The 19,740-nt window shown below is 38.6% G+C and overlaps 3 protein-coding genes and 1 pseudogene across 10 annotated transcripts in view; 1 reads left to right on the top strand and 3 right to left on the bottom strand.

The window, feature by feature from the left end:
• LOC148731310 (hemicentin-1-like) overlaps window positions 1-19,740 on the top strand; it is a 311,654-nt gene that overhangs the window by 202,549 nt on the left and 89,365 nt on the right. The window lies entirely within an intron of this gene.
• Window positions 1,339-3,777, bottom strand: LOC148731317 (uncharacterized). The gene has a single exon (XM_088762278.1). The coding sequence runs from the start codon at window positions 2,603-2,605 to the stop codon at window positions 1,355-1,357; it is 1,251 nt and encodes a 416-aa protein (XP_088618404.1). The 5' UTR covers window positions 2,606-3,777; the 3' UTR covers window positions 1,339-1,354.
• Window positions 4,349-12,532, bottom strand: LOC148731316 (sorting nexin-5-like). Of its 7 annotated transcripts, none has more exons than XM_088762290.1 (10): window positions 12,196-12,532; window positions 11,547-11,622; window positions 10,257-10,341; window positions 9,397-9,471; window positions 8,268-8,334; window positions 7,208-7,244; window positions 7,000-7,105; window positions 6,408-6,497; window positions 5,888-5,953; window positions 4,349-5,244 (listed from the first exon to the last, which is right to left on the bottom strand). In XM_088762290.1, the coding sequence occupies exons 6-10, from the start codon at window positions 7,216-7,218 to the stop codon at window positions 5,107-5,109; spliced, it is 411 nt and encodes a 136-aa protein (XP_088618416.1). In that variant the 5' UTR covers window positions 7,219-7,244; window positions 8,268-8,334; window positions 9,397-9,471; window positions 10,257-10,341; window positions 11,547-11,622; window positions 12,196-12,532; the 3' UTR covers window positions 4,349-5,106. The 7 variants fall into 7 exon arrangements, with proteins under 7 accessions (XP_088618416.1, XP_088618414.1, XP_088618415.1 ...); XM_088762288.1 differs by having other exon boundaries at window positions 7,208-7,247; window positions 11,479-11,622; window positions 12,196-12,531; XM_088762289.1 differs by having other exon boundaries at window positions 7,208-7,247; window positions 9,391-9,471; window positions 12,196-12,531.
• Window positions 16,603-19,589, bottom strand: LOC148731315 (uncharacterized; annotated as a pseudogene). The gene is made up of 3 exons (XR_016002153.1): window positions 19,333-19,589; window positions 18,725-19,004; window positions 16,603-18,303 (listed from the first exon to the last, which is right to left on the bottom strand). The product of XR_016002153.1 is annotated as an uncharacterized LOC148731315 (transcript).

The raw sequence follows: 19,740 nt of genomic DNA, 5'->3' as shown, positions 1-19,740 counted from the left end.
AGCATTGCAACCGTAACATCATCCTCTGCAACCGACATGGAGCTGAGTGTATGGACTTCTGAAAAATACTCTGCAAGGGCTTGTGATCTGATTCCACTTTTACTTTCTCGCGACCAGCAAGGTACTGACTGAATCTTTCACATGAGAAGACAATTGCCAGGCACTCTTTTTCAATTTGTGCATATTGCCTCTCGGTCCGTGACAGAGATCTTGAAGCAAATGCGACTGGTTGGCCACCTTGTAACAATGCTGCTCCTAACCCATAGTCACTAGCATCACATTGTATGGTGACTTCTTCTGCCAAATCGTAGTACTTGAGCACAGGGTGTTTGACCACGAGTTTTCTTACTTCTTTGAATGCTTCCTCGTGTTGTTCTGACCAAATAAACTTAGCTTCCTTCGCAGTTAAATCTCTCAGTGGTTGTGCAACTTCTGATAGCCTAGGTAGGAGCTTCGATAAGTAATTGACAAATCCTAGGAGACTTAACAGTTCTTTCTTTGATTGAGGCTTCGGCATCTCCTCCACGGCTTTTATTTTGTCTGGGTCTGGCTTCAACCCATTCTTGGTGATCAAGTGTCCCATGAATTTAACTTCGGACTTCCTGAGGTTCATCTTGCTGCTGTTTAGACGAAGATTTGCTTTACGAGCACGGTCTAACAGACCAAGTAAGTTTTCATCATGATTCCGGTTGGCTTCTTCGTCGTTCTCTCCATAGCCCATCACTAATATGTCATCTCTGATTACCTCTACTCCCGGTAAACCATCAAGTTTCTCGTGTAGCTTGGACTCAAATTCTTCAGGAGCTAGGTTGATGCCAAAGGGGAGTCTCAAATACTTGTAACGCCCAAAAGGAGTCCAGAATGTGGTCTTGAGGCTACTGCTTGTATCCAATCCAACCTGATAGAAACCATCTTTAGCGTCCATGGTGCTAAATACTTTTGCTTTGCTGAGTTTCGGTAGCAATTCATCCAAGGTGGGCATTTGAAATTTGGGACGGATGACTGCCTTGTTAAGATCTTTAGGATCCAGGCAAATTCTGATCTTGTTTGGTGTGGTTACTACAACCATGCTACTGATCCACTCAGTGGGTGCGGTGACTTTCTCCACGATTCCTTTCTTCTCCAGGTCATCAAGTTTGGACTTGACTCTCTCACGTAAGGCAACTGGTACTCGACGTGGCGAGTGTTGCACTGGCTTCATATTGGGGTCCGTGACGATCTTGGTATCTCCAATATGGCCCAACCCTTCAAACACATCTCTGTAATCTCTTAAAATCCGATCTGTGGTCAGGAGACTGTTCTTAACAACATGTATAGATTCCTCTTGATCCACTTCAAACTTGAGAAGCTCCAGTTATTCACAGGTCTCAGCTGATAATAGAGGTTTGTTAGTACTGTTAACAACTTGGAATCTTAGGTCTCTGCGGTTGCCTTTTCTCTCTGCTGTGAGTGTAATCTCGCCCATGGGAGACATCAAAATACCATCGAATAGCTTCAGCTGTGAGTTAGACTTACGTAGAGGAGAATCACCATTCTGGAGTAGTTGAACCAGGCTTCTGTGACTGATCACATTACAAGTTGCTCCAGTGTCCAATTGACATACAAGCTGCTCTTTGTACTTTTGATCTACTATAAAAGTAATGTTAGATGTCAGGTGTTTACCATAACCACTAACTGCTGTTATCTCTTCTAGCTGTAACAACAATTCTTCTGACTCATAACCTTCTGCTTCCTCGGCAACATCAACTCTCTCTTTGTTCGACTGACACATGTGAGCGAAATGATTCATTTTCTTACAAATTCGACATTGCTGCCCGTGTGCAGGACACTCAGTCGGTTTAGCATGCTTCTTTTGCTGACCACAATATTTGCATTTCCAAAATTTTCTTGTAGATTTCTTTTGTGTTGAAGGCTTCTTTTGGTATGGAGGTTTCTTGCCTTGTGCTGGTTTATGCTTGGCACGAACGAAATTCAGTTCGTCATTATCTTTCTTGTCGACATTTTGTATTGCTTTTAACTGATTCTTCGTTACTTCGTTTGATCTGCACATGTCGAGAGCTTTATCCAAGGAAAGATCTCTCTCTCTGAGTAGTCTAGCTTTCGTAGTCTTATCTTGAATGCCAATGACTAACCTATCTCGGATCAACTCTTCCGTAAGAGCTCCAAACTGACAAGATGATGCCAATTTCCTCAATCGATTGATAAAGCAATCAACAGTTTCGTCGGGTATTTGACAACAAGAATTAAACACATACCTTTCGTAGACTACGTTTCTCTTGGGGAGAAAATACTCTTCTAATGCTTTGAGTGCTGAAGAGATAGTAACTTCACCAGAGCCAAAATTAAGATTCCGAAAAATCTGGAGACACTCTTTTCCTATAACCGAACGGAACGTTGCTAACCGTATTTGTTGGCTCTTTTGGTCTAATCCTGTCGCTATTTCGTAATCTTGCCATTGTTGCTTGAAAAATTCCCAGTTATTCGGGATATCTCCACGACAAACCATAGCCGCTGGGACAGGGAAGTTTGTAGGAAAAGTGCTTATCTGTGGCGGTAGGGGAGCTTGTGGAGCTGGCGGCGGTGTAGCTTGCTCGCTAGACGACATCGTTTCGCTTTCCACGCACGTGGTCGATGAAGGAATTCGCCGTAAGTGACGTTCACTGCAGTGATTTTGCTTCGCGCCGCTCCCAGAGTTTCTTGAACCGACTAGACGCCGAACAAGGAAAAACTTCAGCAATGCAGCTAGCTAGAAGTTTTTTAAAAAATAACCACTCTTGACACCATGTTTCGACAAGGAACCTCTCCAAGCTTTTCCATTTTTCTAAGACACACTTTTATTGCTGATCTCTACTTCATGTAAGAGTACATTGCTATCTAAATATGGTCAATCAAGCCATATACGTAACAGTAACGCCATAGACGAGTACAAATATCACGCGGTATTTGTACTCGTCTATTGTAGTACCGGTTAAACAGGTTTTCTCGCATCGCGCGAGCGAAGAATTGAATTGTGGTTACGAAAAGAAAAAATAAGCAAGGGGCGAACAATTTAAATCATATTTCCGACGACGAAGAGTCAAAATGACTAGCAAATATAGGTCCAAGTTCATTAGATGAATCGAACGAAGAAAAACAGCTTGACGACCAGAAAATTTCTTCATTAATGAAGAAAATAGAAACAGCGACACAACAACAGTTCCGCTTCGCATACTTCTGTCACGCACTCCCCGCAAATAAAATCCGCGAAATTCGCCCGCACTGAAATAACAGTTTGGCGTGTTGGATAATAAATAACTTATTAGACATTTGGTTGTGTAGTATCGCTGAGTATTTTTACGAGTTGTGCCGTATTTTGACGAGCCCGTAGGGCGAGTCAAAATACAAATAACGAGTAAAAATACTCAGCGATACTACACAACAAAACGTCTAATAAGACATATATACCTCGCAAAATGAATGAAGGACAAATTCCCAAATTGTTTTCTACAAAATGAAATCGACTTAGCTGTTGGTAAATGTTTAAAATGGAGCAGGCCTAAATTCGTTCATAGAGCCGTTAAGTATAACACTTCGCGCACACGAGCATGGATTTGTGACAAAACTCTTAATGGTTCGTACACTGAGCTATAGTCTTGTTGTATACGTACAGACACTTAGTTGCTTCTCAATCTAGATTACAAATGATCTAGTCTTGCTTCTTTGAGGATTTCAGGTGCTATTGAAGCTTTGCATCAATGTATTTCTCCAGAGAAAAGGCAAGACTCCTCTCAAAGGTGAACAGGGCACCAAACCGAAAGCCACTAAAAGATTATTGCGAAACATACCTGATGACACAGTGTCTATTTTTACACCTGATCTGCGCGTGATCTCATCAGAAATAAAACAGCAGAAGATTGACTTGTTGGGTAAGGTTATAGGGTTAGGAGTGGGAGGGTCATTTAGGAAGTTTCATTGTTTTGGGCTTCAAAGACAAGCCAACCTATTACAGCACTGTTTGACATGTTTGACAAGTTCTTTTTTTTTTCGAAGGAGCGCTTTGCTCGTTGGCGAAAGTTAAAAGGTCCATCGACTTCACACTGCCTTTAAGTCATCGCTATTTTCAGGGGTGGTGACTTGCGTTGAGTCGGAGGGGAAGAAACACTGTACCCGTGATAGAGCTACAAGACAAGTATTATTGTAAGTGGCCCATTATACGTTAAAACAAATATTTATAAACGGAAAACGCAGTTTTTCACCGGAATAAAAGATCACGTTAACCGGTATCTTCGCAGAGGGAGTCAACAAAAGACCTTTTATTCTACTCCTTACGGGTAATTAAAAGGTTATTTAAACAGAAACTTTCCACCGCTATAACCAATAACTTTTATTAGGCTTTCTAATACAAGAGAAGTCAATTTTTGGTTGGCACTTTTTAAAAGATTGGAAATAGAACTATTTTTTTCTTTTTTTAATGGGGTCAGTTAGTCCGAGAGTACATAGAAAACATTGCACATCTGAAAATCATTCATTTAGAATCAATTAAAACATCCTTTTACAAGAGGAGGTAGAGAAATAAGTTTACTTTTCAGTTTTAATCTGATCTGCACGAAAGAACGTAAAGGTGAAAAATTCACCGTGAAAAGTATTTAATAAATCTTCTGGAGCCTTGATTCAAGGCTGGTATCCTTGACAAAGTTGAGAAATTCATTCCCGCTATGAAATATATGCTGATTAATTTCCTTGTCATTGCCATATTCTTGTCACCATTTCTGGCCAATTTCTGCCTGAATAACCTGTTCCGGACAATCAGTTTGTAAAAGGAAGCATAATAGTAAACAGCGCTCTTAAAGCAGAGGAGTGAAAAAGCGAGGGAGGTTTGGGTCGAGTCGCTTAATGAATCCGACCCAGGCCTCCCTCTCTTTTTCACTTTTCAGTTCCAATCTTCGCTCCATTTTACCAACTGAATGCCTGGAACAGGCCAATGCCTGTAACACCCTGGTGTCGTTTTAAAGAATTATTTTTGTCTTATCAGTATTAAATTGAAATAATCTAATGTCATACAGAAAGTGAGCCATAAATTTTGGCCACTAAGTTCATGGGGCCGTCTATTTTCTTCATGCTTCTTAATTACGCAGATTTTTTCATGTCATTCAGTAGTTTGGCTAATATGGCGTACGTATCTCTTCCATTCTTTAACCGCGATCCAGCGTACTGGATAAGACTTGCTTGCAGGCTCAACACCCTTTGCCTGTTGTAACGGATCATCTGCATTAAAAAAAAAAAAAAAAATTAAGATCAGTTAAATAAAAAACACTGCTCATTATTACTGGTATTGTTATTGTTACGGTAACTGATTCCCGGCAGAAAGATAATAACCTCGCTATTTCCACGAAACACAATTTATTCAACTGTAAACAACGGAGGATAACCTAACACGAGCTAGCGACTACTCTTGGAACAATCCAACTAAAATTAACTATGTACTTATCTACGCTTATCTGACCACAAGCAAAGTACTGTCCTTCTCTTTGGCGAGATCTCCTGAAGACTTCCTTCGACGTATCGCACTCCACGGTAAACAGCTCTGGGCTTGACAGCAGAATGTCAGTTTCACATCCGAAAGGGAAAATCCCCTCACTTGTCACTTGTCACACAATATCGCTTGTAGATCACAAACAGGGAACGAAGTCCCAAATCACAACATATATAAGCATCCGAAGAGAGTCTAGAAGTTTCCAAAAGTAACTATTTATAACCATTACAATAGTAACTATTTATAACTATTACAGTAAACTCTATTTTTAAACTGATGAGTCACAGTTCTAGAAAATTATTAAAAAAAACACTTTTCGTGACATTGACCTTCGCGAACTCTCTAGACAATTCCGATCCTTGTAACATTATTTACCTCTTTTTTTGCAGCTTCTGAGATTGAATTGTATGCTTCCTCTGCTTCTTCTTTGGCTTTTTGAAGCTGATAATGGAAAATGCACAAAAAAATGTGGTAATCTTCCATTCTAGCATTCGACTTGATTCTTCAAAACCTCAACATGACCTTCAAGTGATAAATGTCTATTGCATAGTATCGCTGAGTATTTTTACGAGTTGTACCGTGTTTTGACGAGCCCGTAGGGCGAGTCAAAATACAAACAACGAGTAAAAATAATCAGCAATAACACACTACAAAACGTTAAATAATAGATTTACTATCCAACAAGCCACATTGTTATTTCATTGCGGGCGAATTTCGCGGATATTTCTGGAGTACAAATATCGTGTGATATCGTGTGATATTTGTACTCGTCTCGCGCGTTATTTGTACTCGACGAAGCATATTTGGATAATAAAAATCACGAGCAACAGAATGAGGGGAAAACTACCAAAGGAATGTATATCACGTGCAAAACGCAAGTTTGTCTGAATCTTACCGCTTCTTGGTTCTTAGGTTTGGCTTTTTCCAGTGCTTTTGTTTCATTCTCAAACTCTACCAGTTTACAAGTACGACAGAAAAGCATCTCCTACAGAATAGGAAGTGGACGAAATAAATGCGTTAGAAAGTTAAAATGTTCATCTTGGGACTGTAAAAAAATGGAATAACCAAGTTACAAAAGTTAGGGTGTTACATTTGCCATCCCGAAGTCCCAAATTTCAGCCTATTGATGGTTCCATATTAAATTCTTCCACAAAGCTTCGTGATTAAAAACTATTCAAGTGAGTTCACCTCTCTGTTCCACCATTTCAGCCTTGGTTTACAAATTTTCCCCGTTGTAACTAGACAGCAGAGCAGTACAAAAATAAAAATACTCTAACTCCAGAGCTAATACAATACAAGAGTTCTGTTTTCTGAAGGTGCTTCAGACAGAGAGGTAGAGCCCAGTCCACTTGTTCACAACATGACCATGCTCTTATCCCCAAAGAAAAAATGTTTATCACCTTCCCCACCCTTGCCCATCACCACCAAATCCCACCCCCTCCCCCCTGAAAAATTATACCCAAGTTTTCTAAAAACATTTCACAAACCTTGGCAGCATCCATGTATCCAGAATAAAGTTCTAGAGTAAAACCTAGAGTGTTAATTGTCATCATTAGTGGGCATAACATCCAGTGATTCCTGGAGAAATGATCACTGAGACACAAAGACAAAAACAAAACAAAACTGATTAAACTATTGGAATTGTGGAACACTGCCATCAAGGGTACAAGATCCCCCAGAAAAAAGCTTCCATACCTTGACACCATTTAGTGGACTTGAAAAAGTCACAAAGCTTCTGGAAAAGTAATCAGAGTAAACATTAAAAACTGGCACTTCATCTAACCAAGGTAACATCCACCCAATGTAAGTTGTATGTTCTAAATACTGTTCACTGTAAATTTTTTCTAGTACTAACAAAGAGAATGTCTTCAACAATCAAGAGCTTCTTTTTTAGCTCAATCGGTTAGAGCACCGGATTGTGTTGTGCGGGAGGTCGAGGGTTCGAGCCCTGGCTGGACCAATAATCATGGTCTTAAAATAAGTGAGGAAAATTTGCTACCTTTCTATAAAATCAAGAAATGGATAGATATGCTAGTCTTCTCGGATAAGGATGAATATATATTAAAACTGTAGGCCCCGTCTCCTGCAGGGTTGGGGTAGGAGATGTCAATTTCCCACACATGATATTACTGTGTGATGATTGTCCTCCCCTGGGGTGGGATGGGTGGGATATCTGCTGAAGATGGGCTGTATTGCCCTTTGCATATCAGACATTTAGATTTATATGTTCAATTCCTTTATTCTCCTAACCTTCATACACTATTCAGCTGTGATAATGTAGGGAGAACTTCCATAGTAGATCAGGCTTAACACTTCCAAAACAGAGCTACACATAATTTTCAAGCTAGTACTGCAAATGGGATATAAGCTCTAGCAGGATGAGCCTTGTGAGCTGATTTCACCATTCATAGAAACATTTTCCCTCTCATTGTCAGTTATTACAAGATGGTTGGAGTGACCAGAACTACAATGTAGCATTGGAGTTGTGGTAAATCAGTGTTTATTTGTATATTGGAAAAAAAAACATCATCCAAATCATGTCTGGTCCACTATTGCTATAAATTATTACTAATAATTTATGTATTTTCATATTTACTCAATACATCTGTTTGTTCCATATTTTTCTAATATTTAACACTTTGGGCCATTACTTCCAATGTAAGCAATAGTGGACCAGACATGATTTGGATGATGTATAGGCAATTTCAGAAAAAGAACAAAAACCCTTTTAGTTCCTTGGTGCTGTTATCATTACCATGAGCAGATGCCATCATGATGCCAGAGCTAAAATCATTCACTGCTCTAAGAAGTAACACCAGTATCTGAAGTTGACAAAGAAATTCAAAATCACCATTATGATACTTTAACATAAGTATAATTCTGCCAGGGTAAAACTGTCATCATACATCATTATACATTGTTATACAACAAGATCTTCATCATTAATAATAACACTTCAAGTATATTTTGACTTAGATGTTCTTCTGATATCAACATTTTGGCCATACTTTCTTTCTAAAATTATACGAGACTGGACCATAGACTAAAGTGAGATTTCAGGGTGAAATTTACCACGGTCAGCCTAGCTGAAAACCATAGTGCAGATGATACATTGTAGTAAAGAAAGATTGCTACGTCGTTGCTGACTGTGTAGCATTTTGGTAAAGTTCTATAATAATGAAAAAAAAAAAAAAAAATTCACTGGAAGAATCTCAAAATCGCCAACACTTAGAGGCAAAAACTAAAATTTCACTTTCCTCTTGAAGCACCCTCTTATCACAGACCTGTGCTGTTTAGTGTAAATTAAACCAATCGACAAAATCACAAATTTATTGTTTATTTATTACCGAAAATATAAATTTACAAATTTACACATTAATGGCTTTCCAATCACAATTTCCTGCAGAGTTGACATTTTAGAATACCCTAAATTTTCCCCTCAAAGACCCCAGAGCAAACCAACGATGGGGATGAACTCTATCCTTTAACCACAAGCTGCAAAGGATGCAGAGCATCCAAGCCCAGACTAACTTGTTGGAAGGCAAGCATTTATGCCAACTCTGATGCATGAGTGATCACAACATAATTACTCCTTACAATGTCATTACTAGTTAAAATAATAATATCAGGCAGACATTGAGTGATGAGAATAGAGAATACTATCAATTAAGGAAATATCAGCTGATCCAATACCAAATTCTCTTAACTAATATCAAAAGAATTGTATAGAAAAAGTCAAGAGAATTCCTAAAGAGATCTGAAAGGGGAAGGGTTAGCCAGCTGAGCCTTCCAAATAATATTCATTTTAGTGAGTCATAATGCCTCCCTAGAGTAAATTTTCAGTTGGTACCAGTCATTAAAATTTATTCCTTACTTACACTGACCCCATATGTCTCCTTGGGAAGTGGTGTCTACTCTTCCACACTATCTCTTCTTTTCTGAAATTCTTCATCAAGATCCTAACCAGGAGGAATAACTTCTAATTATTTTTATTTCTAAAAAAAAGGCCAAGTCATTCTGGTAATGGTTAAATTCAAAAGAAAGTTAAGTCATATGTGGGCCAGTCCTCATTATATGCACTTTGGCTGGAGTGTTTTCTAAACCCTTTAATCCCTAACAGTGATTGGAATATAATTTCTCCTTACAATATCACCCCTGAATCACACATTAAGGCCAGGAGAATAAAGGAAATGATCACCAACTGGAGAAGCTCTTGATTGTTGAACAAATTCTCCTTGTTAGCACCTTAAGAAATGTATAGAGAACAGTATGGACAATATACATACTGATTTTAGGGTGTAAAGGGTTAATGCCCACAGGAAAGAATGAGGCCTACAGCAACATGAGCTGGTGAGAGGTTGATCTGCAATGGCAGGAGGTTTAACACTGATAAGGAAGGCCCAAGGATTTCAACAAAAGCTGGTTACTGGCTTATGGAAAAGTTTAATGAAACACATGAAGATCTCTCATCATAATTTAGGTACAGACCCCTAACAAATCATTCCCAAAGTTGTCTTAAATTTTCTTGCAGGCAGAGAAATGTGCATCAAAGAACCATCTCTCTGTACCCCAGCACAAACTACAATTCATATTTTACAACCCTGAATGGGATGTACACGGTATGTAATCATAAACTTTAAGATATTCCAGTAATATTATGATAATTCTAAAAACTTAAAATAAAAAAAATCAAAGCAATTGAGACAAAAAACATTAGTAGAAAACCACTTTAAACACTTTTTACCTGTGACTATGATGTCAAAACTCATCCACTGCTTGCGATAAACTTGTCATTTAAGATGTTTTTTCACTTTGCTTGTAACTGGTGGCTATGTAAGTTAGAATAAAAAAAGGTGTTTATACTTTTAGTGAGCATAAGAGATGCCATAGACAACTGGTTAACCTACTGGTCTAAATAGAAAAGCCAGAGGGTTTATTACTCAGAGAGAGGAGTTTGATCATGATCGTTATCAAACGTCATTTTGCCAAGTTGCAGCAGACACTTGTGTGGTTACAAAAAAATCACCCAGGTATAGGCACACAATCAGCAAGAAAATTGTTTGCACATTACCACTGAAATGGAGATAATTATTCTGGAATATTTGGCATACCAAAGATATCCCTTGTACCCCCACTTTCACCTCCTCTTTTCCTCTTCAATGTTGCACTTTGTTTTATATATTATTTGTTTTTGTTTTTTTTTACAACATTGGTGACTGGTGGAAGGTGAGTGTTGCAAGAAACTGAGGTTCTCCTAAATGCTTCCTTGACAGTGGCTCCATGAATTTCGTATGTTAATTAATTTTTATATCTTGTAGGCCCCTCATTATCTTTTAACTTCCAAGATCTGATTGTAAATTCTCCCCTTTAGTTGCTATACTCATTCCCTTGTAAATTAGTTTCAACAATTTGTTGTTTAAAGATCAAGATGACAACCTCTACCAGATAACTTTTAGTATTCTCATTACCTGTTTACTGGGGAATGTTTGGAGGTTATAGGGAGAGGTTACATGTTAATCACTTCTTAGAGTTCAAAGATTAGAAGGGAACCCAAACTAGCATGTCTTTTTCCAGTATAAACAACAACAACGACAATTTAACATTTATACAGCGCAAACTACTATAGAGATAATCAGTTGCGCTTTGCAATGAGTTAAGGTGAGATCGGACGTCAGAATTCATCAGGCGCAATAAGCAGCCACTTCAGTCCATGTATTAAGTGATCTCACCTTCCCTCCCCAATTCACCCTTGATTGGACACTACACAAAGATAGACCACAACACCGGGCACTACGTGTCCGACTCTTTTTATCGTCCCTATCTGAGAAGACTAGAAAGTCTAACCATTTGCAGATTGAACTTCATGACACTTATCAATTATAGGATAAACACGCAAATCGTGGAGTTTAAAATACTATAAGCTTCATTTTGCCATGGTATGACTGTTGATTAACATGACTACATACCCCATGTTCACAGATATCTCTGCCAAACACCTGTAAGAGTATCATTGGTTATTATTCGAGAGACTCACGTTTTCCTCTTTCAGAAACTTTCGCAAAACTTCATCTCTTGAAAATGCCGGGTGGACCACAACAAGTTGAAGAAATCTGAAGAAAACCAAAAAAATTTGTTACATATTTTTCAAAAATATAAAATTTTGCATATTATAACATTTTGAGATGTGGCTAGCCATATACTATGTATGCATGTGAATCAACATTATTTGTTAGAAAGTAAATTCCATGTTAATTCAGAGAAAAAACTATTATTAATAATGACTCCTTTGTCTTCTTCACTTTCATTGACCTGTTAAGGCAAAAATAGCAAAGATAGATCAACGTTGCTTGATTCTGGGCACTGTTAACTCTTTACATCCTAAAGTCATTACGTTTATTCTCCATACTCATTTCGTTATGTTTCCTGTGGTTCTGGTAAAGAGAATTTGTTTCACGATCAGGAGCTTTCTCAATTTATGATCATTTGCCTCATTCTCATAACCTTTTAGTGCGATTCAGCAAAGACAAAGTAGAGTGACACTCTTATAGAAAGTAAAGCAGTTAACTTGAGGTCAGGATAGCATTTCCTTAAGGATAACCTGGGTTAAATTTCTATTAAATCAAAGATAATTAAACGATGTGAATTTACAATGCTGGTTTAAATGGTGAATTTTGCGATCTCACCTGAATAGAGTGAATGGCAATCGAGAATGAAGGGGAAAATATGGATAGGGCACGTGTGCTGGCCTTAGCCTACACAGCAGGCGTAATTAGGGGAAGCAAATACTCTGAGTTTTCATAGAGAAAAATGTCCGCCATCATTGATTCTAATGGAAGCGGAAAGCTGGGGAAAGAAAGAAATTTTTACCAAAGAGCAAAGAGTACCAAGGGGGCCTGTGACGGTTAAAAATAAGGACAAGGGCCTGGGTGGGAGGGTGAGTCTTCTCCCCTTCCCCAAACCTACCCCCACCGTCCACTTTGACTCCAAAGCAGCATGGTAGATAAATTTAGGCCTCACGGAAAAGCGTACACACGTGAGTTAAGGAAAACTTCAGACATGCGCAGATGACGTCCCTTGTTGTGTTTACTTCTCCCCTCTTCGCTTTTAAAACTTTACCGTTGAATATCTTATCAAAACACAAAGTATCTGGTTGTTTAATTCTTAAACCGCGAAGACTGCAACGGAGTTAAGGATTCTACCGTTTTATTTTTTTTCTTTTCATCGACTTAGTGGTAGAAATGCTATTTTTTCGTACTGTTTTGTCATTCATTGCGCGTGGTGTTTATTATTTGGAATTTCGAAACGGACAAGTTGAAGAATTGGCATCGTAGTTTCAAGGCAAATTGAGGTTTGTAGCCCACTGTTGTTCGTATTAAAGTTATTTTCATCTTTTTAACGCGCGTTCGAGATGTAATGGAGGAATGAAATAAATTATATCGACGGAGTAAAGCAAGCGCACGATGCTCGAGGTAAGATTATAAACTAGGTTATCTTGACCCTATCTTGGGGATGTTGGTGATAATAGGTCGATTAGCTTACATTCAATATCGCCCACCCGAGATCGAGAGTGAACTCTGGTTTATTCGTCAACAGGAACCAAGAGCAGTTAATTATCAATCACTTCTCGGGTACTCGTTGGTGGTATTGATGATGTTAATTGACTGATATCGATTGTGAAATCAATGCTTATTTCTTTTGGGCGCTTTGAATGTGGAGGATCGACCATTACATTGATTCTTTTTCGACCACACTGCATATTCATATTTGTGTTGGTCCAGATTTAGAGGCTATGACAAGTTGTCTGTATGTGAAAAAAAAATTCCATCGTTGTAGATATTTAATAAAACGTTTAAAGGGGAGAGAGGATTCATTACGGGTGCTTTGTACTACTTATCTTTTACACGGAATAAGGAAATTAAGACAGGATAATGAACTTTGCACATTTTTAACAGTTCCAGTGTTTAAATCTAATCTATTTCTGTTATACATTGTACGCTAACTGTATGTAACACAACATTGGCTGCATCACTTAGCTTTGCCCTTCCTGTACAAAATGATTCACTTAATGTACAAGAACACCTATAAACAAGTCATGTACTTATCACATTAAAAGTTACCTACTGCTAATGATATGTTGAAGTATACAAGTCATGTGCAACATTATAATGATATAATCTACATGTAGTTAAATATTACATTTAGTATGGTCTTAAATTGCTGTAGTGAAGTGACAGCATTTCAATGTTTGTTTTAATATTCTACTAAGCTACAGTTATGCATAACAATTTAAAATCAGATATATTACAGCTTCATTTACCTACTGTTCATTTTGAATGTAATGTTCAATTCATTTAATTCAAGATCCAATACAACATGATTAAATACATGCATGTCTCAGCTTTGGTTCCATGCACTTTACTTATACCCTGCAAAACCAGTGACAATATTGCAAAGCTAACATGCTACATACACTAAAACTGTTATTGAGCTCTGTTCACTTACCTAAAGTGGCATATACAACATGCTTTTATCAGGTTAGTTCTAACATGTTGCATTGAAACATTTATTAATTTTTAGATGTGTCTCTGTGTGTAAAAATGCATTCATGTTGAGATACATTTACTTCATGCAGTGTGGGTCAGTGAAATCAGTTCTTATGTACAAATCTAAAATGTTTAAAAATTACTGAGCCACCCCCATGACTACTTTATTCTTCATGTGTAGGCAATGGCGTAATATGTATAGTCATGTGGGACCTGGAAAGACAAGTAGTTGGAGTTTGGAAGACATTTGGAAGGTTTTGTAAACACAACTGGCATTCTCTTGATAGATCATAAATTGGTAGCTCCTCCCCATAGTTCCACACCATTAGTGCTGCTAGCTGCATGAGTCTTGGAACTTGTCCATCAGGTGTACTGGTAACTCCCTCAATTACTGTTGGGCTGAATGACCTTTGTCCCTCCAGTGCAGATGTTCCCTTGGCAGAAACTTTCCAGTGAAGTTTAAGAGTCTGTCCACGAGAGGACCAGGCAGGCGTGACACATGCCATCCCACCGATTTCTCTCAAACTTTCACAGATGATTAAGATCATAAAGTTATTCAAGAGTCCAAAGTAGTTTGGGCTTCCGGTTAATCCCTGGGGTACAAGGGCTTTCACATCAAATCCCAGGGATAAAACCCCGAAATCAGCCCTAAAATTGCACTTCCAAAAAACATCTCCCACACTGATAGAATGCGGTGGATTTTAATCTCATTTCATCCAACAATTTTTTGAACCTTAAGCAATCGAAGGTTCAAAGTTGGATTGATTTGAAATTATCCTCGCCAATCGAGAGTATTTCATAATCAACCATGTCACGCGACAACTTTAAGAGACCGAAAATTAGGCTTTTTTAATTGCATATATCTCCAATGGGCAACGTTACATGTCGATCAACATGTAATCACAGTAAAACCCAATCATAGTGCTATGTTTCTGACGAAAAAAATTTTTGGCCTCCCTGAAATATTTGTGATCTGACTCCTCCGAAGTGCGTGGGAGGCAAAGTTGATTTAATCACTTTTTGACCACAAGCTGCTGGTTAACGAGGTGAATAAAATCGTTTAATGGTATATGTGACGCCAAATGTTTTGTTTTTCGGCTCTAAAGATATTAAAAGATGTTTAGTTGCATAGCTAAGGCGTTGAATTAATTGTACATTTCGTAGATATTGACCCAATTCACTGATAGTTACTTAAGAAGATCTCCTAGCAAATCTAATGACACCGATTCGTGTTTATATACTGAAAGTCGACAGCTGAAAGCAAAGTATGCCAACTATTTTTTGTGAATCTTTTTCTTTTCATACTTCTTAAATTTATCTTCAAACAGGGAGCGCGCTTAAAGTAATTTCCTTACCGAAGAAAAAACAGCCGTCATGTAAATTTAGGTGTGCGGCGTGACACGTGTTTCTGTTACATATACTTCAATGCATGAATTCAGAAATAAAATTCACTGAGCTCGAAAAAATAAAAGTCTCTCTTTGACAGGCAATCCATATTAGACTTAAGTTCAAGTTATTTTTGTTTACTGTACTAAAATCTAATGGTATGAGTCTTTTTCTGAAATCAGGTGAATCTAAAACTATCGCCATGAAAAGTAAACAAAGATAAAAAAAAGCACGTAATCGATCAGTTTCCTTGCCACTTTGTGCTTGTATTCATCCTAACTTTCTCTATTTCTATTCAACTATGATGTGGGAACTAGGGTGATTTAACTAGACCCATGAAATTGTAGTTATTGCACTATTAGTATTACGCACTTTTCCATTGTTTTCTTTTAGTTTCATTTAATTACATTTCATTTAATTCCATTCTTTTTCTTTTAGGTTTGACTACCACGCACTTACTGTTAGATACTATTTCACGGTAAATTATTATCTTCGCGCCATAATCAATCCTTTAAATTATGTTTTGTGGTATTATTAACCAATCCGAGAATAATAAAAAACGGGCAGAAATGAAAATAAACAATTTAAAAAATCGAGTTTCCGGATGGGATTTGAACCCACGACCCTCCGTGATCTAGTCGGATGCTCTAACCACTGAGCTACAGGAGACTCTATGGTGAGCAAGGGTCAATTAGTGGGTATTGACTGGCGCTCACTGGCTTCTGCACGCTCACTTTGGAGGATGGTTGGCTGCATGTGATGCTTTAATGCATGTGATGCTTTAATGTGACAGCGTGATGCTGTTAGTGAGCTTCTATGCGCTAGCTGATGTTTGGCTGTGTAGCCGCGTGATGCGGTTCCAGTCAATACCCACTAATTGACCCTTGCTCACCATAGAGTCTCCTGTAGCTCAGTGGTTAGAGCATCCGACTAGATCACGGAGGGTCGTGGGTTCAAATCCCATCCGGAAACTCGATTTTTTAAAATAAAAAACGGCATTCGAATATTCATGTTTCGTATGCAATATTTTCAATTTTGAAAGAACAGAAGTGCGAACGAAGGAACCGAGAACTTACTACAAAATACTTCAGTTGCTACAAAATTTTAATAAGTAGGGAAAGAGCTGCTCAAGTCTATATGCTAGATTGAAAGATACCCCTGTTATTTTGATTGTTGCAGTTTATTTTGTTTTGGTAAGCGTTTGTGGAGTATCCCATAGTAGTAGTCTTGCTCACAATTATTCACGTTAGGACTGGAGCCAGCCTCTTCTATGTATTTAGTGGACATAAGTGCTAAGCTTATTTCCACGTTTCATTGCAGTTACAATTGAATTCGCATTGCTATATATGTTATGTGGCAAGGAGTTGCTAGTAGCGTCGTGGTACTCAAACGTAGAGGGCTTTGCTTTCCTCTGTTTTGCCAGGCTCCTTGCCAGTTATTATAGACAGCACTTTTTACCTTACGGTATCTATGAGTGCCTTTTGCAGGTTATTCATAATTAAATAGAGATTACTTCGATTAAAATACACGTTTTAAATCAAAGTTCTAGTTCCCTTCCTATTTGGAATCTTGTCTCCATTGCTTCTACTTCGCTGATATAATCATCAAGGTCCTCTTTCTCCTCTTGGGAATCAGTTACATTTCGCTTCAAGACACCACACTTGTTAAGGGCTGACAGCTTGCTGAAATATCTTGCAACTTGATGTGTTGAAAGCCATTCTTCCTTTGAAAACAATTTATCTCCATTTGACGATCTTTGACTCTTCATTTTACATGCAATGTCAGCGGGATTTGCTTTAACACCGGTTTCCTCTCCTTGGAAGAATGTTTCCTGCAAATAAGAGCGAACGCGTTCGGAAAATCGGATTGACTTCTTTGATTTCTTCATTGCCCAACCCCCCTCCAGTGATGGATTGTCAGCTGATACTGATGAGGATTCTGTTACTGACGGTACACCACCAACCTCACCTTCGACATGGACTCCTGTAACAGTTTACAGGTCTCTGCCCACTTTGTTATAATGCTGTCATAGTCCGATTCTCTTTCTAACTTGATTAGGTGGCGTCCAACATCGAGATGTTTCTCTAGACCTTTAAATTCCTTGTAGACTTTCACACATCCTTGTTCAGGGCAGGAATAGGAGGCGATCGACCGCGTTGCTGACTCTGCTTCGTCTGATTGCATTATTTGCACCTCCGTTGGCGCTAATGGTCCGACATCTTGGGCCTGCGATGCTCCTGCACGAAAGGTGCCGACATCTTGTATCGGTTGGCTAAATGGCTGGAGTTCTTTGATACCTGTGGGACCTTGTGGAGTACCATACTACTGAAGCTGTGCCAGCGAAAAAAACCTGCCGGTGCCCACATTGTATGCCTTCCAAGCTCTCAGTCCAGCTGACTCGAACAAGAAATTGTTCAGTGCTTGAATTCCAGTCATGCTATGTTTCGTCATATTTTGAAAAGAGTCTTGGATCTCTGCTACAGTGGCATAGCAGCCCTTTACCCCACCATACGATTCAATTGCAACCTTCATGTCATTGGCGGTGTTGATGTCATTTCCCTCATTTATAAATCGCCGCATGTGACTTTTAAGAGTGGCTATACGGCGGTCACAAACATCTTTGCCGGCTTGGGGATCGCTAAAGTCATAGCGCAAGATTCTGATTCCGACACGCTCACCAAGACTTGGCAATGACAGAATAAGATACGCATTGTGGTAGCACCTTGCGTTATCGGATCGCAAGAAAGCTTCACTGAGGTTGGAATAACTAGCCTTTAAGGCCACAAGCGTACTTTCCAGGATTGATGCCACTGCAAACCAGTTTTGGGTGCATTTGTCGAAAAGGTGGATATAGCTTCTTGTCTAGAGAAAAAACGGGATTGTATTACCTAATTAGTATATTGTCACCATTAGGCTTGCTGCTAATGTTGAGGTAAAGCTCTATATTATGAAAGAACCTACGCAATAGGGAATTTGTTGAAAGCATGTACTTGCATTTTCGGTTTACCCAACATTTTTACCTCCAGAAATTGCGTACAATGTGTAAATCAACTTTTTCTGGCCAATGTCTTCTTCACAGATATAACGTTTGCAAAAATCTTGGTTGCGGCATCGCTTTCACGTTATTGTGTTGATCTAAGTAAGTATGATGACCACTAGATTAGTTTATCACTCCTTCTGGTGCGCTGGCGGGATGAACACTAATCATAAATCAGTTGTAAGTTTTCTTTTTACTAGACGTCGATCTTAGTTAAATTACGCCCAGACGCAACTGAAACTCTACCTTAATTTCTCCGTCATCCCCCTTTTTGACAGCAACAGAAACATGCCATGACTTTCCTTTCTTTCCAAACCAATCTCGCTGTGTTTCCCGGTAACCGATTGGGAGAAATTTCATAGCCCAATCCATAATGATAAGTACTTGGTTATTGGCCAGGTTCTCGATAACCGCACTTTTTGCAGTGTTCTGGTGAGCCGCCCTGAGGATATGCGCTTTCCATCTATCAATATCAGGAATTGCGTTATCCACATCGTACTGTAACTCTTCCAGCTGGTCTTTAGTGCTAAAAGACGTATAGCAATATAACTTAGATAATATGCTTTCTTTTGAGATTTGAAAACTTGCATATTATTTGGTAAATTCTTCTCAAGGTTCCACTTGAAAACAAGTTGGTAAATATAACCTTAAAGACGGTTCAGTTCTCAAGCATTTCATAAAAGTTTAAAAAGATAAAAAACCGTTCCAGCCTTTGTGATATGACACTGAGATTGATAATTATTGTCTTTGACTGCTAGTGACATATCGTGGACTTCAGTTGCATACTGCATTCGAGAACAATACGAAGGTTGTGAGGAAACCAGATGGTATCAACTGTAAACACATATAATCACCTGAATTTGACTTCTTGTGAGTCAAATGCCAACTGAAGGTCTGCTATTACATTCTTAAGATCCTCGCATCGATCACAGTTGACCGTGTGCTGATGTGCACAGCTTCCGTGGAATTCTGGATCGGAACTACTCAAGGCAAATTGTCGGCAGTGGTCAGGACAAGGACTCTCCCTTGCTAAGTGGATTTTGTAATCGGTCTTTAAATACTGCCTCGCACTCTTCAAGCGGCGTTTCATATCCTTCGTTGCTTCTTCTTGTAGACCTAAAAAGATATATATATATATAAAACCCTAACAGTTGATGCATGTAGTTCCAGATGCTATAAAACTGATATAAAAACATTCATTTACGCATAACAAGGGAATAAAGTATTTTTCAAACCTTTTATTACCAGGAAATTCCCTAACA

This window comes from Stylophora pistillata, chromosome 5 (genome assembly GCF_964205215.1).
Source record: "Stylophora pistillata chromosome 5, jaStyPist1.2, whole genome shotgun sequence".
NCBI classification, from domain to species: domain Eukaryota; kingdom Metazoa; phylum Cnidaria; class Anthozoa; order Scleractinia; family Pocilloporidae; genus Stylophora; species Stylophora pistillata.
Note: the sequence above shows the minus strand (reverse complement) of the source record. Positions and strands in the feature narration are given on the sequence as shown.